Source organism: Canis aureus, chromosome 1, assembly GCF_053574225.1.
Source record: "Canis aureus isolate CA01 chromosome 1, VMU_Caureus_v.1.0, whole genome shotgun sequence".
Lineage (NCBI taxonomy): Eukaryota > Metazoa > Chordata > Mammalia > Carnivora > Canidae > Canis > Canis aureus.
Genome location: NC_135611.1, coordinates 24,298,072 through 24,323,476, shown reverse-complemented (window position 1 = coordinate 24,323,476; position 25,405 = coordinate 24,298,072). Strand labels below are relative to the sequence as shown.

Below are 25,405 nucleotides of genomic sequence, written 5' to 3'. Positions count from 1 at the left end.
TGGCTAGGGATCCTCGCCTTTTTATAAACATTTTTATTGAGAAATATAGTATACAGAAAAGTATATAAAACAGCTATATTTACAGTCTCATGAATAATATTGAAGCCAACACCTGGGTAACCACCACCCAGATTGAGAACTAGAACAGTGCAACACCCCTAGAAAACTTCCTGTCCTGTGCATTTTGTTTCAGAAACTTCTCTGCCCCAGAGATAAGCACTATTCTGCTTTTTGTGGATACTCCTTTTTTGCTCTTTAAAAGTGATGAATGCATCCCTAGACAGTCTAGTAGATTGGTTTTACTTGTTTTTGAAATTATATAAATGAAATCACTGTATCATAATCTTAATTTGTTGTGAATAAACATATTGTGATAAGAGGGGGAAATCTAGTGTCTTAAGAATGAGAATTTTTGCTGGCTTCAGGGCAGCATCATTAAGAGTCAGTAGTGGTCCCTGGTCATTTGGGGGTGCCTCAGTGTCCATATGCTGGAAGGTGATCTGCAGGAGGGAGGATAACCAGAGCTCAGAAGAAAGACCTACCCTGAATGGGATGGTGAGGTGGGGTTGGAAATGGTGGCATCTAGCTGGTTGTTTGGACTCAATTTGTATTCAGTGAATGCTTTTGGCTTCTTGATAGATTTACTTCATTGTTCTCATGGTAGAACTGATGTTGAGGTCTAACAGCTTCTGGTGGTTAGGGAATAGCATTAACTAGTTATGGGAGACACATCCGGAACGCCTCACACCGGCATTAAAGCTTTTGTCTACGAATAGAATAGGAAGTGACTTAATAGTACAAATGATCCTGAAAGGTCTCTGAGAGGTTGTGAGAAGGGATTAGCTCTGTGCATAAACCTTTAGTGGAGTCAGCTAGTTAGAACCCAGTCTCTGTGAACTCTGGTTATGAATACTTACAGGTCTCGAAGGAGTTTTACCTCACAACTGTTTTCTTCATTTCTCCTCTTGTTAAGAGAAGATTTTAACTGGTCTTCCTGTTGGGAGAGCTTCTAGTCATACTTTAATCTCTGCTCTTACTCCGTATTTCTTTTCAAATTTGAATCTAATTATTTCTCTGCTGACAAACTGGCATTGCTTTCCCTACTCATTGCTTGGTCAAAAGGTCTAAATTCCTTAGCTGGGCAGAAAAAGTCTGATCCTGGTCCCTGCGTACTTTCCTAGCTTTGTCTCTTTATGCTCTAACCACCCTGAACCACTTACTCAAGCTTGCTCAGCTATATCATTCCTCTGTGCTTTCTCTACACATGCAAAAAAAATCTCTGATAGGTTTTGTACTCCAAATTAGTTACTTGTTTTTCTGAAACTGAGTACTCTCCAAACTTAGCTGATTAAGCCAGTAGTAATAATTCTTGATCTTACTTACTAGTTTCTGTGGGTCAGGGATCTGAGAATGACTTGGTTGATTTGCTCTGGATGTAGAGTTGCATGAGGTTGCAGTCAAGGTGTTGGCTTGGGCTACTATCATCTGAGGGATTTTCTAGGGCTGGAGGATTCACTTTCAGGGTGGTTTACCCACATAGCTGGTAAATTGATGTTATCGTTGTCGGGAAGTTCCAGTTTCTCTCTGTGTGGACCTTCTTTGTAGAGCTTCTTGAGTGTCTTCACATGATAGCTAGCTTCACCTAGAGTAAGTAATCAAGAGAAGACAAGAGAGCCTTGGGATCTTTTAAGACTTAGCCTCAAAAGTCATGTCATAATTTCTGTAAGACCTTTTTTTGTGGGTAGGGGACAACACAAAGATGTGAATATCAGAAGGTGAGAATTATTGAGGACCATCTTGATGCCCATCCATGTACTCCTAAGATCCTAAATGTGGGAAACTTTTTAAGATCTAGCAGGAGTACACCACTGTTGGGAAACCTTTCCTAATCCTTATGTCCCCTGCTATCTAGCACTTTTAATTCTACTAAATTATAGTTGTTGGTTTACAACTCTGCAATTCTATTTCATGAACAGATAGAAAAGAAAACAAAGTTAGTATTTGTTTTAGGTGTCTGGTTTATGTAGCCCCTTAAGGTCTGATTAAGAAATCCTAAAGTATCCTATCAAAGACTTAGGGCCCTTTAGATAGGAAATAAGCCTATACCTTTCAATAGGTAAAATCTTTGAAATAATTAAATATCATCAATATATAGTGAATCTATTTTTGAGAAATGATTTTTGAAGACAGTTACATAGATGTTTTCAGAAATAGAGGTAATAGAAATTGTGGAAAATGAAAATAATTATTATTGGACATTACCTTAAGGTAAGGTTAAGGATTTCAGATAGGCCATATACTTGGTGATTTTTGTGCTTTGACTTTGATAACTAAGTTGAAAAAATTTTTGGAAAAGGTTAGTCATTTTCTTTTTGTGGACTCTGTTTTTGCTTTTTCTTAAAGCTGAGATATATTCATTGCATTAAATATTAATTACAAATTAAAGTGAAGAGTTTCCTCAGTGTCTTTGAAATTGTTTTGGTAATTCACAGATGAGTTCAAAATCCACAGATTTCCAAATTTAGGTTATAGTCTAGTACTTAGGAACTATCTACTATTCAAGAGAGTGCCTTGCTTTTATGTGTTGATAAAAGATTCTTATAGGGCATCTCATTCAGATCTGAATAATAATTTATAATGAGTCTTGTAGGCACTCTAACCAAGTTTTTAACTTCTTGAATGACTTTATTTCAGAAATTGAAGACAGTGCCTTGGAGACTATATTTTTCAATATAATTGTGCTTTATTAATACATTGCCCCATTATAAAAATTATTTAGCTAAGTTCTTATATTAAAAAAAAAATCATGTTGTTAACTCAGTTTTCTAAGAACCTTTTCTCTGGCCGGTAATGGGCAGTCCATGGGCTTCGTAAGACCACCTCAGCTTCACTAATTTATCAGCAAGAAACTCAAAATATCAACATTAGCAAACACATAACAACCCCACTCCCTTTTGTATGAATTGGGACATTAGGAAAGCTCTCTCTGAACTGAGTAATCTCATCCTGCTGTTAATACTGGTTTGAGAAGCCACAGACTTGTCACTTAATATGGCATTTGGTCCTTGGAGCATAAGAGCAAAGAGAGATCTAGGAAATCCTAATAAGCGTTTCCTATTACCTTCTCCTGTTTAAAATAAAAAAGTTTCTTCCTGGCTGTTTAGCAAATTGAGTGGAGTAGAGAAGTTTTTCACATGGTATATTGTATCCCAACACTGCCGAGTTTTCTGGAACCCACTTAGATTACCTTTCTTTTCTCTGTCTTCACACATAGTAACCATAGTAACCCCCTTCCTTGCTCATGCTTTCTTAGGCCTTAATAATCGCTTAACAGGTGGTGGTTTTCATCCCTGGTTTGTGGTCTGCAATTCTGATGCCAGTTTCTGTTCACTTCAAGTTTATTAAAACGCTTCTTCCCATTACCAAAGGTGAACTCATACTAAACCTTTTCAGAGATGCAGCTTTATGTAACTGTCATTGTTGTATGGTGTCTGAGATAATAGGCAAACAAACAAAAACCCCTTTGGTGATTGGAAAATAATAAAATAAGATTTAAGTGCAGCTGCAGATGTTACAATTTATGGCAATGAAAGTATATTTTTGTCTTATTTAAACATAATAGAGATTATACAATTCTCTTTTTCTGTCCTGCTTTGACTCTCAGTGGAAAAAGATTGCTCATCATGCACTTTACTTCTGGGTAGTGTTTTTTTGTTTGTTTTTTTTTTTTAAGATTTTATTTATTTATTCATGAGACACACAGAGAGAGGCAGAGGGACAAGCAGACTCCCTAAGGGCAGCCTGATGCAGGACTCGATCTTAGGACCCTGGGATCACAATGGAGCCAAAGGGAGACGCTCAACAACTGAGCCACCCAGGTGTCCCAATAGTGTTCTTCAGTATGAACTAGGAATTGCATGTTCTGGGACTTTTTTTTTTTTTTTTACCAAGCATCATAAACATTCATAACTTCAGGGCATTGTTTGTAACAAAATTTACTGTTTGGATTGTTTAAAGACCTTTTTTAAGTGTTATTACTGTTTTTTGCTTCTAGAACTTTGGGTAATTGTTATCTTGTCTTAGACAATCTCTTTAGCTTTAGCTTCAACTAATATAAATATATCTGCCAGTTATGTTTGCTGAAGCTTTTTGTTCATAGCATAACGGGATGTCTTTTTTTTTTTTTTAAAGACTTTATTCATGAGAGAGACACAGAGAGAGAGGCAGAGACATAGGCAGAGGGAGAAGCAGGCTCCTTGAGGGGAGCCTGATGTAGGACTCAATCCCAGGACCGTGGGATCACGCCCTGAGCCAAAGGCAGACACTCAACCACTGAGCCACCCAGGCATCCCAATGGGAAATCTTTAATGTAGAATAACTTCACCAATATTTCAAAACTGATTTTTTTAAAGGATTTATTTATTTATTCATGAGAGAGAGCGAGAGAGGCAGAGACACAGGCAGAGAGAGAAGCAGGCTCCATGCAGGGAGCTGAACGTGGGACTTGATCCCGGGACTCCAGGATCACGCCCTGGGCCAAAGGCAGGCGCCAAACCACTGAGCCACCCAGGGATCCCTCAAAACTGATTTTTTAAGAAGAGACTTGAGTATATCACTACTACTTTTCATGTTTTAATGATAACCAAAAATATATTTTTTAATGTAAGTATTTATAATTAGTTGATATGATCTGTGTGGCAAAACATTTGAATTGTTAAGTTTTTGAATCACTGTCTTCATGTGATCTGTTTTATTAATTCTTCATTGAAAAGTACTTTATCCCTTGACAACATTTCAAAAAGCAATTAAATACATAGATTTTAAAAGATTTTTAAAATTTGAGAGAGAGAGAGAGAGAACATGAGAGGAGGGACAGAGGGAGAGGGTCAAGCAGACTCCCTGCTGAGCAGGGAGCCAGAAGCTGGAGCCCTGTCTCAGGACCCTGAGATCATGACTTGAGCCGAACAAAGTCAGACAATTAGCTGACAGAACTATCCAGGCACCCAAGATTTTGCAAGATTTCTAAAATACATTTTAAGTATCAATCATACTTCATTTTAAGATATTTTGGGAGTTTGAAAAGATCTATTTTTTTTGTTATCCTAAGTATCTTTATAGATTGTTGAAAGTTTTACTGCTGCAAATTCTGGTTTAGTCAGAGTTCATAAAGGACACATTGAAAAAAATAATTGGTTTATTAGCAGAAAACTTTATTCTCTAAAAAGTGGCACTGGCCTTTTCCTCTTTTAAATATGTCAAATCCATTTTTACTCAAGGACCTTTGCATTCTTCTCTTTTTGAAATGTTCTGCTCACGGTCTTTTCATAGATACATGGTCTTTCAAATTTCACCTTTTCAGATAAGATGTACCCCTGCCATCTAGTCTGAAGGATTCTTTCCTGTCATCTATCCTACACCCCATTTTATTTTCTTAACAGTGTTTATCATTACTGGAGCCATCTTATTTATTTCTTTATTTGTCTGCCTCTGCATCTCCATGAGAATGGGACAACAGCTGTCTTGTTTACTGCTGCGTATATCATGCCTAGAATAATTCCTAGATACTCTTTAAATATCTGTTAAATCAGTTAAAAAAGGAAAACCAAATAATTTCCATGCGTGTTGTCTCTATGTAATAATTGTATTCAAACAAAAATTAGAAATATTTGATCAACTGTATTTGCAAACCGCACCAAATAGTGCCTTTTTCCCCAGTCATTTAAAATTATTGTAAGTTATTTATTGTTGTTTAAATGAATACACTGAATACATCTGCAAAGTTGAAATTATACTAGTTAACATGAATTGACTATAGTAAAAATGCAGATGGGACAAATGACCTTTCACTCAAGAGACAGTTGAGAATTCCTGCTCACAGCAACTGTGTAGTGGGGTGTAATTAACCTTGACTCTAGTCTGGGATGGCTGACTTGCTTATGCCCTTTCTGTCAATTAGGGATCTATAAAAGTATGTCATAAATTGATATCACTCAAGGATGCTTCCCTAGAATATGTCTTAAAGTCAGTGTGTGTGTGTGTGTGTGTGTGTGTGTGTGTTTTAAATCATACTTCATTTTAGGATATTTTGTAGTTCAGACTACAAAGAAAATATGTACAGTTGGGACGCCTGGGGGTCAGCAGTTGAGCATCTGCCTTCAGCCCAGGGCCTGATCCTGGAGACTCAGGATCAAGTCCTGCATCAGGCTCCCTGCATGAAGCCTGCTCTTCTCCCTCTTCCTGTGTCTCTGCCTCTCTCTGCCCCCCCCTCCCCCCCGTCTCTCATGAATAAATAAATAAAATCTTAAAAAGAAAATATGTACAGTCAAATGAAACATTGTGATAAAATAATGTACTTTGGAATCTGATCACTTCTTTAAATTCCTAGTTGGCTTAGTCCTTTGATGTAAGAACTGATTCTAGATTTTAAAAATGACTAGATTTTCAAGAATGCTAAGGTACTGAGCTGAAAAATGGAAGACATGGTACCTACTTTTTACTGCATTGTCATTTTACTAAAATTATTTTGGGTGCTTTTCAGACGCTTTTCCCCTTCACCCTTTCTTTTAGGAAAGGCTTTGTCTTATGGAATGAACGTGAATGCCTTTTATTTTTCTTACCCGGGTAGATGTTCTCTCCTGTTTACCTACTGTAGCTCCTGAGTATTGGTGTTCCATCGCTTACTTTGAAATGGATGTTCAAGTAGGAGAGACATTTAAGGTTCCTTCAAGCTGCCCTATTGTTACTGTTGATGGATATGTGGACCCTTCTGGAGGAGATCGCTTTTGCTTGGGTCAACTCTCCAATGTTCATAGGACAGAAGCCATTGAGCGAGCAAGGTATTGTCAGTTGTATAGTTGTTATTTAAAACTTGAACATAGTACATTGTCATTTATTCTAAGTGACATTTTTCGATGTAGATTTATAAGATTTTGAATATAGGTAAGAGTATAAAGGTCATTTTGAAAATTCAGAATTTGTAAGCACTGTATTGTAATTATAGATGTTTGTTATTTCAAATATAAAAATTGTCTTTTGTTTAGGTTAGTGATGTTTCTTTGTTTTGAATAATAAATTGGATCTTTGGTATCCAGTTTGAAAATGAATTTGTATTTCCTCAGATCATATGTTCTACAGATCTGTTGAGGAAATAATATAAAATGATGTTTCTGCAAGTATTATTTATAATGTTGGAAAAATGATAATAAAAGAGAAGGGGTTAAGCAAATTTTGATGAACTTTCATTTTATGTATCATTAAAATGTTAATTAAATATTTATATAGCAAATGTAAATGCTTAAGATGAAATATTATGGAAAAATATAAATAGTTTTAGGTACTATATGATCTCAGCTCTTTAAGGAATTGTGTGTGTGCATGACTACGTAATCATGGCTCTGTCACTAGCTATGTGACTTTGGCAAATTGCTTATTCTCTAAGCCAGTAATGTCTGATGGAATTTTCTGTGATGAAGGAAATAGTTCATATTTGTGCTGTTCACTGCAGTAGCCACTACCTACATTAAAGTATGGCTGTTGAGCACTTAAAATATGACTCACGTGATTAACTGAATTTTGTAATTAATTTAAATGGTCACATGTAGGTAGTAGCTGTTGATTTGGACAGTGTAGCTAAAAGCTTTTATAAGCCTTAGTTTCATCTTTTATAAAATGGAAATAATAGTATTTACCTTACTGAATTATGAAGGTTAAGTGAGAATTTGTACATAGTAAGTATGCTCATCATTATTATATATGAATAAGATATTTAAAAAGAAGGAAGTATACAGAAATGTTAACGATGGCTGTCTTTCAGTTACGATGCTATATAACATCTTTTATTTAAAAGAATTTTTTTAACATTGAGTGTGCTGTCCAATCTGGACTAAAACTTATTTTTAAATAGGTATCAAAACAAAGTATAATTCCCTTTTCCTTCCTCAGGTTGCACATAGGCAAAGGTGTGCAGTTGGAATGTAAAGGTGAAGGTGATGTTTGGGTCAGGTGCCTTAGTGACCATGCAGTGTTTGTGCAGAGTTACTACTTAGACAGAGAAGCTGGTCGTGCACCTGGAGATGCTGTTCATAAGATCTACCCAAGTGCATACATAAAGGTTAGTTGCAGTTTTACTCCAACATTTTAGACTTGGGTCTATTTGTTGTTTAAAGAATTGAGATGGAGGTGGGGAGAGAAGAAAAAATGTCTTTTTATGAATTAAATAATCAGAAATTATGTTTGTGAATAAAACACATTTCTTGGGGCATTTATTGACAGGATTGGCTATATCTGGTTTTATGGTTGCATTCATGCCCTCTTGCATTAAAAAATCTGTTAAGTGTTTTAGAGTAATACACAGGCTCTTGAAATGAGCGAAATCGCCAATCTCCAATCCGCAATAGGTAAAAATCAGACTCCAGAAATTTGTCTTAGCCAGTCTTCAGGATTGTATGGAGGGGAATTCTAAAATAAATAGCTTTTCAGATTAAGAACCTGAGAAGTGAAAAATTCTTCAATACCAGGTTTTTAAGTATTATTTTGTATATTAAATGAGTTTTATTTATTATATCATTTTGCATATTAAGTCTGAGGTGTTTATCATTGTTGAATCGATTCCTATTTTGGTTTATAACAAACTGGTTTTGAAAGAAAGGTAGTTGGAATTAAAAAGTCTAAATATATTTTTAATTTCAGATTTTTTACAGTCATTCTAAGCATCTTCATTTTAGCCATTGTAGATTTGTAGAATTACTGTAACTCATCATTTACTCCCAAGAAATTGCTTAGCATACAAATAATATAGTCAAATAGCATATGCAGCAGTGGAATTGTTTGAATGCCTCACAACAACAAACCCAATATCTCATTTTCAGTTACTATAGTTCAGTTAAAAGATATAGGGATCTTTTTTTAAACGAAATTTTCAAATATATCAGTAGAGAAAATAAGCCCTCAGGTACTCGTCATCCAGCTTCAATAGTCATCAGCATTTTATCAATCTGTACTGTGTTTATCACTGCACTTATTTCTCCAGTTATTTAAAGCCAATTCCAAATATCATATTAGTTCACTCATAAAATACTTTTGTGTGAATTGCTAATTAGTAAATATTTCTAAGAGACATAATCACAATGCTGTTTATCATACCTAACAAAATTAACGGTATTAACAAGAATTAATGGTAATTCCATTTTGAAAGTCTTGACAATAGAGAATCTTTATAGTTTTGAACTGTTAAACACTGGAACAGAATAGAACAATAAAATATTAAAATATATTTATTGATAGGATATTTATGATGTGGAAATGTTGATTATCAATATATAGAATGTGGTCTTATTTTTGTAAAAGAAATAATATCAAGGATATTTTGTATTCTAGAATCATGTGCACAAATGTCTTACCAGGAATTGTCTCTGGAAAGTAGAATTATCTTCATTTGCATTTTCAAATTTTTCCACAAGGAATTTTAGTTATTTGTGCTTTATTTTTATTTTTAAGTGGTGTTGGATGTCTTCGTATGCTTTGCAATCTGTTTTATGTTGGTTGGCAAATTTGTCTTGAGAGAATTAATTCATTTTATTTTTTATTTTTTTCCTCCCTGTTATTGCTTCTCCCTATAGGGCAGTTTTGCCTTAGTCTGGCACCCTGGGATCAACATCTCAGAACCAATTCTTATATTTAGGAGGTAGAGGAATTTTGTCCCATGAGGAAATTGAGTTCCAATCCCCAGGTATGCTCAGGGCCTAATTCCTATTGCATAGGTTTCTGGTGCTTATCTCTGCCATGGGCAAGAATTTTATTCCTAGGTGCATTTCCGAGTTAGCTGTCAAAGTTAATTAACCAGCACTTAATTCATGGGCAGGTGCCCAGTTGTAGCCCTCAGAGAGCCTGGCTATTGTGTCTTTCCATATTACTGTAAGAAGTTGAATAACTAACCTTTACACCTTTTTTTAGTCTTGGTACCCCAAGTACCTTCTGTCTTTAGTTCCTGCTGTCCACTGTAGATTTCGTTTATCCATCATCAGTTGATGGACACATGGATTGCTTCCACTTTTTGGCTATTAATAATACTGCTCTGAACATTTGTTTTTAGGTAGATATTTGCTTTCATTTTCTTGGATATATACCTAGGAGTGGAATTGCTGGATCATAAGGTTGATTCTGTGTTCAGCATTTTGATGGACTGCCAGACTGGTTTCCTAAGTGGCTATGTCATCTTACGTTTCCACTAGCAATGTGTATATGAGAGTTTCAGTTTCTCTGTATTCTCATCAACACTTGTTATTGTCTGTCTTTTTTGTTTTAGCCATCTTAGTGGGTGTGAAGTGGCATCTCATTGTGGTTTTAATTTGCCCTAATGGCTAAAAATATTGAACATCTTTTCATGGTTTATTGGCCATCTGTGTATCTTCTCTGGAAGTATTTATTCAGATCTTTTGACCATTTTTAGATTGTGTTCTTTGTCACTTTTATTACTGAGTTGTAAGAGTTCTTTATATATTTTGAGCATCAGTCCCTTATCAGATACATGATTTGTGCATATTTTCTTTCATTCTTTGGCTTGTCCTTCACTTCACTTTCTTGATGATATGATTTGCACCATGAAAATTTTTAATTTTGATGTAGTCCAACTTATTTATTCTTTGGTTGCTTTTGCTTTTAGTGTCTTATCTAAGAAGCCATTGCCTAATCCAAGGTCATGAAGATTCACTCCTATATTTTCTTCTAAGTGTTTTTAGTTTTAGCTCTGTGATTTATGTCTATGCTCTGTTTTGAGTTAATTTGTGTGTATGGTGTAAGGAAGGGATCCAGCTTTGTTCCTTTGGGAATATCCAGTTGTTCTGGCAACCATTTGTGGAAAAGACTGTTCTTTCCCTTATGAATTATCTTGACACCTTTGTTGAAATTCAGTTGACCTTGAATGTAACAGTTTACTTCTGTGCAATCAATTCTATTTCATTGATTGTATATATGTCTATCCTTATGACAGTACTACTCTGACTAGATTACTATAGCTTTGTGGTAAGGTTTGAAATTGGGAAGTATGAGTTTTCCAACTTTTGTCCTTTCTCAGGATTGTTTTGGCTATTGACTGTTCTTTGTATTTCCATGTGAATTTTATGATTGACTTGAAGGATATATACTTGTAATAGTTTTTCTGTCCTTTGTGCTTCTAGCAGAGAGAGAAGCTGTTCATGCATACCTACTCATCCACCTTAACTTGAAAAATCTCTGGATTACTTGTGTGATTTGCAGTGAATGGACAGAGAACTACTGTGTTGATTATATATACTATGTGTGTCAGATGGAAGTTATGAATTTATTCAATGTAGGGTCATATTTAAAACATTTGAGCTTAAAAATGTGCGATCTTGTATAATTAAGTAATTTCTACAATTTTCAAATAAATGTACCATCTGTATTTTGATACATATGGCTCTTGAAAAACCCCTGAGGTACGAGACATACCATCACTTGATAAAACACGGTCATGGATAGATTTTTATAGTACCCACAGGCTTTTGCCATGAATAATAAATAACCTATCTTGTGGGACATTTTAGTAGGGTAAAAAACATCCCATTTTTGTCATATTGTTTAAGATATAAAAAGAATTATTTCTGTTTATCAAGCATATTATTATTCTTTAGAAGAATCTTACTAGCCAGAAAGAAAGAGATGCAAGTATACACTAAGTCTTACCATTGGCATTTTCTTCATTTGCAAATTTTTTTAGGCAGTAGTAACTAAAGGATCTGTATATTGCTGTTTAAATTGTCATATTCCCACCAAAGATGATATTACTGGGGTGAATTATATGCAGATAACATGAACCTCTCGAAGGAGTGCCCAAGAAGCTAGAACTAAATTGTGGCCAGATTTTTTTCCCTCTAAGTTATTGAATTCTTTCCACCTTCATCTTTCATGACACCGTAGTCCTCTTACATTCATGAAAATCTGATGTAATGAAATGGCATTTTACAAGCTTTAAAGGAAGCAAATGTTTGAATTCTAAGTGGCCTTGCTGTTTTGCTTTCAAAAGTAAAATCTGTTTTGTTTTGTGGTGCTTACTAATGGTTAGTAAGGTTTTTTTTTTAAACAATTTTATTGAGATATAATTCACATACCACTTAATCCACCCATTTAAATTGTATGATTAAGTGATTTTTAAAATATATTCACATAGTTATGCAACCATCATCACAGTCAATTTTTCAACATTTTATCACTCTAGAGAGAAACCTTATACCGTTTAGCTATCGTTCCTCAACCCCTCATTTCCCTCAGCACTAGGTAACCACTCTAATTTTTCTCTCTACAGATTTGCCTATTCAGAACATTCTGTATAAATGAATTCATATAGTGTGGTCTTCTGTGACTTCTTTCATTAGGCATAGTGTTTTCAAGCTTCATCCATATAGCATATAGCTATATTTCATTCTTTTTATGGCTGAATAATATTCCATATACCACATCTTGTCTGTTTTCCGTTCATCAGTTGATAGATATCTGAGATTCCACTCTTTGGCTATATTATGAATAATACTACTACTATGAACATGGGTGTGTACGAGTTTTTATATGATTTTATGTCTTCATTTCTCTTGGGCATATACCTAGGAGTGGAATTGCTAGATTATAAGGTAACTGTAGCATTTTGAGGGACAGCCAAACTGTTTTCCAAAGTGGCTTAACCATTTTACATTCTGATCAGCATTGTGGGAAGGTTTCAATTTCTCTACAGTCTTAGCACTTGTTATTTGTCTTTTTGATATTAGCCTTCCTAGTGGGTATGAGGTTATTATCTCATTGTGTTGGTTTTTTATTTGCATTTCTCTGATACTGTTGAGTTAGGTTTGTTTTTGAACACGTATGCATTAGGGGATACTTCTAAACCACAGGTAGGCTAGGTTGAAGATTATTATAATCCCAACTTAAATTGATTCCCAATTACCATATATTGTGATTCTTATCTCCAGGTCCGGTAACTTAGCAAATTTTTAACGCAGTCTTATGTCCAAATGCCCAGTATACCAACACAGATACCTGTTTCTCTCTCTGGGTTACTATTTCCTGGTGTTAATTTAAACTAAGAGTAATGTAATTAAGCCTTATATATAAAAAATGCCAAAACTTTGACTCCTGGTTGACAGACAGTATCCTGAAGATGTTGATGTTGAGCTTTATAAGACACTCACCTGTGTTAAGTAAAAATTTGCAATAAACTTCTATGAGAGTAACCATAGGAAACATGCTAAAATAAGTGAAAATGATTTTTTAGATCAGAAGTGGTGATGAAAAATGTCTTTTGGATCTGAGCCCAAAAGGATATTTAAATCCTTGGTTCCTTTGAATTGTCTTTACTAACAACTCAGTCAGATTCTGAAAGGAAGGTGATTGCATTTCAGTGATAGCCTTCATCTTGCCATGCAGTATAACAGATATCTATTACAGTTTAATGGGTCAGATATAGTATGTAGTAGAGAAGTGACCCAGGTTTCATCTAGCAGTATAGTCAGTAATTATAAATTTTCTGGTTTGAGTGCTTTAATTACATAAATAATCCACTGTGGAGGGATTTGTTGAGGTGCTTAATGAATCATTTCTATATCTGCAGATAAAAGTCATAATATTTTAAAATTTCATTTTTGTGGCTACTTATAATAATGTGTGGCTGCTGTTAGCATAGATGTAGGCTAAGATGATCGTAATTGTGATTGTTTACAGCATATTGTAAGGAACCTATGTGTGAAGATCTATCTATTGGTTATTTTTAATGATTCATGGTGAGGAGTGGGGTATGTTGAGAGCATATTTGAACCGGAAGAATTCGTAAGCAAATTATAGTCCTTGTTCCCAAATAGTAATTTATAAGCAAATTATAGTCCTTGTTCCCAAATAGTAAGATTATATAGGGACCATACTTGGTTAGTGAGGATTAATGCAACTTTTAAAAGTGGTTGTAAAGACCTAAATGTAAAACACAAAAGTCCTAGAAGAGATCATTGGGTAGGGCAGTGACTTTAGGTACCATACCAAAGGTCCTGTCCATGAAAAACAGTTGATAGGCTGCACTTCATTAAAATTAAAAACTGTAAAAGGCTGTCAAGAAAATAAGACCGTAAGTCACAGACTAGGAGAAAACACTTGCAAAAGACACATCTGATAAAGGATTGTTATCTAAAATATAGGAAACTTTTAAAACTCAGCAATAAGAAAACAATCTGATTTTTAAAAAGTGCAAAAGACCTGAGTAGATATCTCATTGAGAAGATATACAGATGGCAAGTAAGGGTAAAAAAGATGTTCAACATCATATGTTATAAGGGGATTGCAAATTAAGATGACATGCCATTATATACCGAGAAGAATGGCCAAAATCTTAAACACTGACAGCCCAAATTCTGGTGAGGATGTGGAGCAACAGGAATTTGTGTTTATTATTGGTAGGGATGCATAATAGTACAGACAGTTGGTAGTTTCTGACATAGCTAAACATTTTTACCATATCATCCAACAATTGCACTCCTTGGTATTTACTCAAATAAATTAAAAACATGTCCACACAGAAACCTGCACAGGAATATTTATAGCAACTTTAATTGCCAATAATTACCAAAACTTGGGAGCAGCCAAGATGTTCTTCAGCAGGTGACTGGATAAACTGTGGTACATCAACACAATGGAATATATAGTTCAGCACCAAGAAGATATGAGCCATCAAGCCATGAAAAGACATACAAGAACCTTATATGCATATTACTAAGTAAAAGAAGCCAATTTGAAGCGCTACATACTGTATGCTTCCATTTCCATGACATTCTGGGAAAGACAAAACTGTGAAGACAGTAAGATCATCACTGGTTTCCAGGGATAAGTGAGCAGGGAAGGATAAATAGGCAGAGCACAGAAGATTTTTAGGGCATTGACACTACTGTCTATGGTACTACAGTGTTGGATATATGTACAAAATCACAAGTGAAACCTAATGTAAACTACGACCTTGGGTGATGATGTGTCACTGTAGGTTCATCCATTATAACAAATGTACCACTTGTGCTGGGGGACGTTGTACTTGAGTGGGGACAGAGAACACTCTTAACTTTCTGCTCAGTTTTAGCATGAATCTGAAACTACTCTAAAATATAAAGTTCATTAATTTCCTTCTTTTAAAAAAAGTGGCTGTAAAGCTATTTGGCTTTTCAAATATTTGAGTTCCTGCTTAGTGCTATGCTGGGTAATGCCTTCTGAGAGGTCATGGCTCAGTGAAAAAATTTAGAATCTAATGGATTCCTAGGAAATCTTGAAAAAAAATAGTGGTTCCTAGGGATCCCTGGGTGGCGCAGCTGTGTAGCACCTGCCTTTGGCCCAGGGCGTGATCCTGGAGACCCAGGATCGAATCCCACGTCAGGCTCCCAGTACTTGGAGCCTGCTTCTCCCTCTGCCTGTGTCTCTGCCTCTCTCTCTCTCTCTCTCTCTGTGTGACTATCATAAATTAAAAATAAATAAATAAAAATTTTAAAAAAATAGTGGTTCCTGTTGTGGGCCTTGTGAGGTTTCTGATGTTCAGACCTGACTCTGTCATGATTTCTATCCTGCAGTCTTTTAGAACTAATAGTTTGGCCGAGTGTAATACTTACCTATGTATTTGACAAATTCATATCTCTTCAGAGAATGAGATAGTCTAAGCTTTGTTCTTCATTGATGCTAGAAGATTGCTGTTGAATAGAGAAATAAGTAAATAGGAATATGATTTGCAACTTACAGAGGTTTGCTTTGTTTATTGTTGTTGTGTGTTCTTACTTTTTAATACCATATGCCATGATTAAAGACCATCAGAATTTCTTTTATAAGGCTTCTAAGAATTAGTGGTTTGGGTTCCAAACTTGTTTATCTGATAAAGTTGTATGTTATGCATTCCTTTTTTTTTTTTTGCCAAGGATAATTATGCTTGCTCATATTTAGGTTTTGTGCATATTAGGAGGATATTTTAAATTTTTAATTTACTTTCTAAATAAGGAATATAGTCTCATGGTTCAGAAATTAAAATAATATAAAAAGTTTGCATTGAGAATAGCCTGTTTCTATTCTTTGTCTTCCTTTCTTATAACTTCTGTAGATGACCACTCTGCTTGTTGATCTTTCAGTGCTTTTTTAAAAAGATTTATTTATTTATTTTTTGAGACAGAGGGAGAGAGAATCTCAAGCAGACTCCTTACTGAGCCTGATGCAGGGCTCAATCTCAGCACCCTGAGATCGTGACCTGAGCAGAAAGCAAGAGTCGGATGTTGAACCGACTGAGCCACCCAGGCACCTCTATTTCTTAAGTATTCTTGGTCCTAGATACCATTTTATTTTGCTCCTGTGTATATCTCTAAAAAATATAGATGCTTTCTTAAATCATGGAAGTGCCATTTATTACACTCCTCCAAATAGCTAGAATGGTAAAGAAGTTGGCTATGGGACCAAGACCATCTTTTCAGCCTAAAGCGTGCTCTCAGCAATTTGGTTATAAAAGGCTGGGGGTTTATTTCATGCAGGTGGTGGTTTATCGCAGGGACCATAACTGACCCCTGCTGAACTAGATACACACCATGGAGGTGCACGGCAGCCAGAACTCTTGCTGAGCTCCAGTACCCTTCTCTCACCACTAGTTATAGTCAACATAAAAACTTAGATTTTTAAATTCTTTTTTTTCTGAGAGCTAAATGGAGGTATGAGTTTTAAACAAACTGTGCATCGGTTTTTGATGTGTGGTGGAATCTTTTCAGATGGACTCCTAGCATTGAACTCACACTGTTTATTTAAAGGTCTTTGACTTGCGTCAGTGTCACCGGCAGATGCAGCAGCAGGCGGCCACCGCACAGGCTGCAGCCGCCGCCCAGGCAGCAGCCGTGGCGGGAAACATCCCTGGCCCCGGATCAGTAGGTGGCATAGCTCCAGCTATCAGTAAGTATGCTTTTGGTTTTTTTTTTGTTTTGAAATGTAATAGTTGGCATTTTATCTGGATTCATTCAGTTGATTAGCTACTTTAGGCAATAATAGAAAACTAAATTTTTTTTTTCCTGGGATAATATCATTTTTGAATTTTAAAAAACTGTTCTTCTGTAATAGTTGCGCTTTGTCTAGGACCCGGTTTTCATTCGTTTTATATCAAAAAGGGAATATGGGATAAAGGAGAAAAAGGGGGTTATTGTTAGATTATATTGATCAATCTCCCATGGTTTTTTGTTGTTGTTGTTGATGCTTTTAATTCATGCCTCACCAGCAAGGGTGGGTTGTAATCACTGACGTGCTTGGCTTTGTTGTAGAAGGAAAGCATATTTCAATTTCCGAATTAGGTACTTCTCCAAGTTTTTTTTTTTTTTTTTAAGTATGCTAAGCATGGAGAGAAAACTAAGTGAGGGTGGTATTTTGATAACTTGTAGACTTTTTTTTAATTTTAGGGTAAAATTGAACTGTGTGCCAGGTTTCACACTGATGGGGAATTTTTTACTGCAGAGTTAAACTCCTGACTATAGACTTTTATGATGGAAACACGTGGCACCCATCTTCCACGTCTGAAGGCATAACTAGTGATTCATTCAACCCCTGTTCTTAACCTCTTCAGTGTGGTAAGCAAATCACACTGGCTAAGAAAACTGCAGTGGCCCTGCAGGTTTCTCTACAGCACATGCAGACTCCTCCCATTAGATTCACTGTGATACTGATGAATGGAGATTGACTATATGACTGTATGTTCTGACTGGAAAATTAGCTGCACAATCTGCCTTGTGACTTATGTTCAGGAGTTTACAGTGTAGAGATAGATAAGACATACTCATTTAGAGAGTTTGACTTTTTAAAAAAAATTTGAGCATCTAAACCACTAATTTGCTAGTTTTGATGTTACAAACAAGCTTTCACTAAAGAATCCAAAACTGCTATGAAATTTCTCATTCTTACCTACTGCTCCCCCCCCCCATTGAGTAATTGCACGGTGTCTCTGTGACATTGTGACCTTGAGAGACATCATCTGGGTCGTCCAAGGAGTCTTAGCGGAACCAGGACCATCAGCTTCTCACTGTTAGTCACGTCTGTCTTTGACCTAGGCTGCTTAGACAGACAGTAAGGTTCTTAGAACCAGCCTGTGGACATGTGCTACCTCGTAAAAACAAGTTGTTTTTTTTACCCTTCACCTCTACTTCTAAAGAGAGAAATAGGTGGGGTGTTGGTGGATTGTGGTAACTTACTTTACGATGGCCGGTAGCTAGAAGACTCGTGTGGAATGTGAATCGTGTTAACCAAAGGTTTTCAGACCCTGTTGATACAGTGTAGAGCTACACTTACTTCTTGGCACTTTGACAGGGAAGTTATATGCTGGGGAGCATGGAGTAAAGAAAGCTGGTCACTTAATAAGGTGTAGGGAGGATGGAAGATGCCAGCTTGTCCCTCTGACATCTTCCACATCTTTTCCATTAGGTTTGTCAGCAGCTGCTGGCATTGGTGTCGATGACCTTCGCCGCTTGTGCATACTCAGGATGAGTTTCGTGAAAGGCTGGGGACCGGATTACCCAAGACAGAGCATCAAAGAAACGCCTTGCTGGATTGAGATTCACTTACACCGGGCCCTCCAGCTCTTAGATGAAGTGCTTCACACCATGCCTATTGCCGACCCACAGCCTTTAGACTGAGGTCTTTCCCTGTTGGGCCCCTTACCATGGTCAGGATGGTGGACTATAAAATACAATCCTGTTTATAATCTGAAGATATATTTCACTTTTGTTCTGCTTTATCTTTTCATAAAGGGTTGAAAAGTGTGTTTGCTGCCTTGCTCCTAGCAGACAGAAACTGGATTAAAACAAATTTTTTTTTCCTATTTAGAACTTTTCAGGCATGGCTCAGAGCTTAAAGAAAAGGAAAAACACATAAAATCCTCACCAGTTATGTATGAAGGAATCATTCCAGTGCTGGAAAATTTAGCCCTTTAAAATGTCTTAGAGCCTTTTATATGCAGAACATTGATACGTGTGTTATTCAACAGAATCAGTTCAACATTGCCGATTTTAAAGGAGAGAAGTTCTCAAAGTTAATTCACCTATGTTATTTTGTGTGCAAGTTGTTATTGTTGAACATACTTTACTCCAAAATGTTGTGCCATGTGGGTGAGTTAATTTTACCGAGAGCAACTTCCCTCTGTGTTTAAAAAATAAGATAGTAATGTATTATAACCTTTTATCCAAAATATTTTTTTGCAAGTTAAACTAGTGAAGACGATTTCAATTCAGATAGCCTTGCAACTTCAATTTTATTTTTGCCAAAGGCAAAACACTAATCTGTGTGTATATTGAGAATTCCTTACAATTACCCACAAAGAAATACCGTTTAAAATTACATGTGTTATCCCTGTTGGATAACTATTTTATCAAGAAATAATTCTTTTGCCCTGTTATACAGTAGATGTATTCTATATTTCTAGGCACAGGGTTGGTCACTAAGATGCCTAGAAGAGAAATTTCTTTCCTTCATGAATTCATAAGGAAAGGTTTTGTATTTTTAAAAACACTAAAAGCAGTGTCACTCCACCTAATATCTCACTGTTCTGCAAAAATGGCAATGCTTAAACTAAGTGAGTATTTTGGAAACTGCTAAATTCTATGTTAAATACTGTGCAGAATAATGGAAACATTACAGTTCATAATAGGTAGTTTGGATATTTTTGTACTTGATTTGATGTGTGACTTTTTTTTCGTATACTGTTTAAATCATGTATGTTATGACATTGTTTAAAATTCAGTTTTTGTATCTTGGGGCAAGACTGCAAACTTTTTTATACCTTTTGGTTATTCTAAGCCCTTTGCCATCAATGATCATATCAATTGGCAGTGACTTTGTATAGAGAATTTAAGTAGAAAAGTTGCAAATGTATTGACTGTACCACAGACACAATATGTATGCTTTTTACTTAGATGGTAGCATAAATAAAACCAAATCTCAACATACAAAGTTGAATTCTAGGTTTGATTTTTAAGTTTTGTTTTCTTTTGCACTTTTGAGTTCAACCTCAGAAGCAAGACACCTTCTACTAAATGACAGGCAGCAGCCAGACTATCGGGCAGCTTTGGTTTCCCTCACACTCTGCCAGGACTTCCCCACGGACATTATGTATCAAGTGTAGAGTTGGTTGGGATTTTTTTTTTGTTCAGCTTTTATTTTGCTGTAGCAAAATAGGCCTGATTGTCTACAGGATAAATAGTGTGAAGTAAAACCAAGGGTCATCTTTTAGATGCTTTCACTTTTTGCTTGGAGGCCTTCTTAACTGTAATAAGATTCTTTAAGGTGTGTTACAAGTTTGAGATTTGAGAAGCACTATGCTTAGTAGTCCTCCTTCTGTCGACTTAAATGGATAAGTCATCTGCGTCCTTGGTCGGAAGGTCTTCTGTGTAAGACCGTTCCAGAAACCACTGGCTTTGCTTATCGCTGTGATGTAAACACAGATCTTGATCCAAGCTGTATGTCTTCTGTTTTAAAATAACTTCTCTACTGGCTCATTTGAATTCTTGAGTACTTAGTGGTACTTTTGTTAAAGGCCTCATTTTAATCTGTAAAAGTTTGGTGATTTAAGTTTTATTGGCAGGTTTGTTTTTTTTTTTTTTTTGAAAAGATATCTTCATTCTCTAGAAATTGCTGACTTTAGGTCTGTTTTACTGTGAATGAAGAATAGGAGTGCAGGGAGAGATTTTTTAAAATTCAGATTATTTGATTAGGATCATTAGCGTGCTAGGATATCATCTGTTGCCTCCTTTTCTCCTTTAAGGAAGGTTTTCATGTTTAATCATCTGGGAAAGTATGTGGGAAATATTTACTAAGAAGTCTGTCTTTGAAGCCAAACCACCCGTCTTGGTTTCTTTCTGCTAAGAGCCATAATGTTACTACCAGTACGTAGGAGTACTTCTAGTTCTTAATCGCTTTATATTTGTACCTAGAATCAGTCACATGCTTTTGAGAACACGCCTAGTATGTCAATGATCGGTTATTCTGAGACCTTAGTTGTTAAACAGTATTCCCATTTCTTAGAGGTAGTCATCTTTGATGAGTAAAACTCAAGAATCACTAGGTTTAAAATTTCATGGCTACTTTAGGGTAGGATGGTTTCTGTAGTTCTCAGAATCTGATTATTATGAGGATATGGTTCCGGATAGATTTTCTCTAGCTATTTCCTATCTCAAAATGTTGAATTTCATTGAAAGCTGAGTGAGAGTTGAACCAAGTACCTTTATAATCCAGTATGAGGCCATTCCACTTTGGTCCAGTGCCTTTCTGTGCGTTATCAAAGGGAATCCTTAATGGTGTTGCCTTTATTTTCCAGGGAGTAGATTCTTTTGTGGGATATAGCCTGTCTCATTTTTTATAGTATGCTACCCCTGGTGTACAAAGATAACGATAATAAATCACTGCCATATAACCTTGTTTTTCTAGAAGCACGGCTCATTTGTATCGACCTACTCTCCTGCGATCACCACCGTAGGTTAACAGGCTGGGTGGTCTAGCTTAGGGATTACCACACTCGAATTATCCAGGTAAACTGAACACATATTAGCTGTGTTGTATTTCAAAGTTGAAAATCCATTTTTGTGGGGAGGGGTGTGGCGTGAAGGGGGGATATTTGTAATAGAAATTTTGAAGGCAAAGTCAAATGCTCTGTCTTCCGATGATAGACATCTTACCTAGTTAAAAGTTCACTGCAGTCGTCTTCTTACTATGCCCATCTGGAGAAGGGAAATCTTAGATTTTCCCATGGTGCTCCTTACGCATCTATGGAGGTGAAATATTTCTATTCCTGCTTTGGTGGTGACCGGTTAATAGTCACTCGATAGCTATTATGCAGAATTAGATTAGTTCACATCTTTTTTAGAGCCTTTTGGAAAAAGCAGTTCTCTTCTGACTAGGGCAGGATCATTTTTGTTGATAGTGTTCTATGGTTTGCTCCCTTCATCGTTAAGTCATTTTACTGGCATTTTGTTTAACAATAGCAGATTGGGAAGATGAATTTTAGGTTGTTGAGGTAAATGAGTATATGAAAGCAATTAACCTGCAAAATCACCTAACGGCTATGTAGTAGATGGGGCTGGGCTAAGACTAGCAGGTAATAACATGAAGAAATTCTCTCTCTCTCTCTCTCTTTCTTTCTTTCTTTCTTTCTCGTTCGTTTCAGCTTTCAAAGCTCTTTATTATACTGTTTCTCCCTTGATCTCTACAGTAACCATGTGAGAAGGGGTTAGAGGAAAGGAAATGCTTTTTTTTTTTTTTTTTTTTCTTTCTAAAGGCAGACCTCCTCTTGTCACAGTCGCAGATAGCGGTCTGTAAATAGTTGCCTAAACTCTTCTTTGCAAAGGTCATAGAAGACAGGCTCTGAGAATCTTCTGCGCAAGCCTCTCTATTGTTTTCTGACAACGAGGTTCTCTCTCCCGAGATGTATCAGGATTAGTGATACCCTATACCCTAATGTATAGGGTTAGTGGCCACATTCATAGAAGCATCCTCGGCTCGGCCTCGTCCCCAGCACTTGTCCCAGTGCTGCCGGGTTGTCTGTCTTGTTTATCTGCTGTCACTGTGGGATGGAATTTTCTGCATTATCCAGACTTGCCTTATTTAAGCCTTAAACCCTTTTTTATTTTAGCCATTTTTTGGGGGGGTGGAGTTATTTAATATGTATATCAGAGAACATTCTAGGCATGATGTTCCTTTTGTGCCTAGCTGTCTTTGTAGATGCCCGGAGCTGCTAAGGTTTTTGCCTTGATAAACCAGATGGTTGTAGACTGCTATGGTTCTGAATGTTTACTTTTTTTTTTTTTTTTTTTAACACACATACCCTCCAGTATTGTCCCCTTCTGACAGACCACTTTGTGTGTGCCTCCCCTTAGGAGTTTCTTCTTTTCCTTTGTGATTCATTTTTCCGACTTCTTGGGCAAGAAAACCAGATAACCAGACTTACTAGAACTACCTTTGAAACATGAGGACAGACTGGGATGGGTCCCAAGAAACTTCCCTGTCAAGCATTGAAGAGGCCTTCAGTGCTTTGGTGTCTGACATCGGTTTGACTGCTTAAAGTGTTTGCTGGTTCTTGGCTGAGTTCCAGGTAGTCAAGGTAGGGAGAAGTGGGTCATATTCATATTTTCCCCCTTTGAAAGATTTTGAAACGTTTTGTTGCTTCCACCTCAATGCTGTTCATACAAAAACTGGGGTCACAGGACTCACTAAATCAGCATCAGTCGTCAGAGGCAGTTCCATTGCCTAGAGAATACCAGCAACAACAAAAACGACAACAACACAATATGCTTGGGGAACGAGAGGGTCATTTTTGTTTGTTTGGGTGTCCCCTTCTGCGCCCTATCTTCTGACTTTCCTCCTCTACAGATATTTTTGACCTATAGGTGCCTTTATGAGAATTGAGGGTCTGAGATCCTGCCCCAAGGAGTCGCTAAAGTCATTGCTGATGTTTTCAGGGATTTTAACATCAGACTTGAATGAATGAACTGTTTTCCTCCCTCCCTCCCCACCGCTCTCTCCTCCTTCCTGTCTCTCTCTCTTTCTCCCCCATAGGAAGGATTGAGGTGAAGACAATCATTTCTCTCTCTGGACGTGGATCGTTTTCTCAGTAGATCTCAGAGCCCATGTTGTTGTTCATCCTGAAACTGGTGGCTCTGGGCGGGCACCAGGCACGCCCTGCCTGGCTTGCCCTCTGCCACTCATCTGATGTGTGACCTCGGGCAGGTCATCTACCTTCCCAGGCCTCAGTTGCCTCATCTGTAAAATGAGGGAGTTGGACTAGATGTGTTCTTCCGGTCTGAAATCCAAGTGACCTTGCCTACCTTGCAGCAGGCTCTGACTTCCTCCTTCCTTTTGCTCTGCTGTTTGAGGGGGCTTTGTACTTATTTCCATGTCATTCAAATGAGATTAGGCTTGATTTTTTATTACTATTCTCCTATGGACAAGAAGTTACATAATATGTCCTTAAGACTTAAATTTAACCAAAGGCCTAGCATCACCTTGGGGGCTGCAATAAATACTTAAAAAAAAAAAAAAAAATTGAGAGCAGGGGAAACACCTTCATTCTATTTTCCCATCATCTCTAGCGAAGGTTTCGTGAGACTCTCTGAGTCCTGGCATTCCAGCTTTGGGCTGGTATGTGTGCCCCGCCATCCTCTTCAGTGCTGTGTGCTGGTAATTGGTTTTCCAGCTAAAATGAATGGAAAAGTTAACTGTAAATGCCTAATGATATTAGAGGTCATTACTTCTGGTCTTTGGTTTCTTATCTCTTTTATGTTCAAAACAGGGAAACTCCTCTGAACCGCATTGTAACTGTACAATGGTTCATATAATAGAATTAAAAAAAAAAAAAAAAACCACCAGTGGATGATCATTCACTTTATTCTTGGCTCTTTTTAGGTCCATATTGATTAGACTTTTGGATGGAGCGTTCCTTTCACAGTACTTTTCCAGCCTATTCTTGGAGAAGTATAATTAATGAAGTTGGCTTTTTCAAGGACCTTGAGAGCCTGCCTTGGGAGTGGGTCAAGGGGTCGGGGGTTGGGGAGTCCTGGTAGAGGCCAGCTCTGTGATAGCTGGAGAGGAGGGAGTGAAACCAACTGCTGTTGCCATGGCTGCTTGTCATTGATAGAAGGACTCACGGGCTTGGATTGGTTAGAAGGCTAAACGGAGTCAAGAAACTTCCTCCAGGTATGGGGTTCTGGTCAGTGCCTTGGACATGTGACTTAAGGGGATAGCATGAATGCCTGTAGATCATGGAAATCGGGTGGACTGCAGAACCATTTGGAGGAAGTGGCTGGGGGTTGGGGATCGATTTGGTGGTGGTATTTTACCAACTCTGGTCTCTTCCCCTGAAATCAGAGTAATGCAGCTATGCCAAAACCCAGAGAAGAGCCACACTTAGCTTCTGCTTTTGGGAAAACTGGTCAGCTAAAGCCCCGGTAGTTCCTTTGCGGCTTTCTGTATACTTTTGCCTGGTTGAAGTCTGTGGCTGAAAAATAGTTGAACCTTTCCTGAGAACTCTGTAACAAAGTATGTTTTTGATTAAAAGAGAAAGCCAATTAAATCATTATGTGCTCATTCTTTTTCTTAAGCTCGTGGATGTCTTGAATCTGGAAAGAGTTCCTAATCACTGGGAGAATTCTCAAACTTGAGGACGACCGTTTCCTTCACTGCTTTGTGACCACTGAAATGGAATATACAGCATTTCAGATATGACCGTGCAAGAAGAGTCCCCATTCTTTTCCCATTTCTAAAAGGAGACAGGGTGGAGAGATGGTGGTTGGAGAAGAGGAGGATGCTAGGGGATGATGAGAACCAAGATGCTTAAAGGAGAGGCAGACACTGGAAATCGGAGGCCATGTCATTGCCCACCTAA

At 37.0% G+C, this 25,405-nt stretch overlaps 1 protein-coding gene across 8 annotated transcripts in view; it reads left to right on the top strand.

Annotated features, from left to right (window-relative positions):
- The window catches only part of SMAD4 (SMAD family member 4), a 53,808-nt gene extending 28,715 nt beyond the window's left edge, over nucleotides 1-25,093 (top strand). For 3 of the 8 annotated variants that reach the window (XM_077892769.1, XM_077892727.1, XM_077892736.1), the window contains 4 exons: nucleotides 6,626-6,836; nucleotides 7,942-8,110; nucleotides 16,809-16,947; nucleotides 18,460-25,093. In XM_077892769.1, coding sequence (XP_077748895.1) covers nucleotides 6,626-6,836; nucleotides 7,942-8,110; nucleotides 16,809-16,947; nucleotides 18,460-18,671 — 731 coding nt within the window. In that variant the 3' untranslated portion in view covers nucleotides 18,672-25,093. Of the gene's footprint in view, nucleotides 1-6,625; nucleotides 6,837-7,941; nucleotides 8,111-9,617; nucleotides 9,705-16,808; nucleotides 16,948-17,444; nucleotides 17,613-18,459 lie in introns of those variants that run through there. The other 5 variants (XM_077892780.1, XM_077892746.1, XR_013376619.1 and 2 more) reach the window with 4 other exon arrangements.
- Nucleotides 25,094-25,405: the final 312 nt, after the last annotated feature.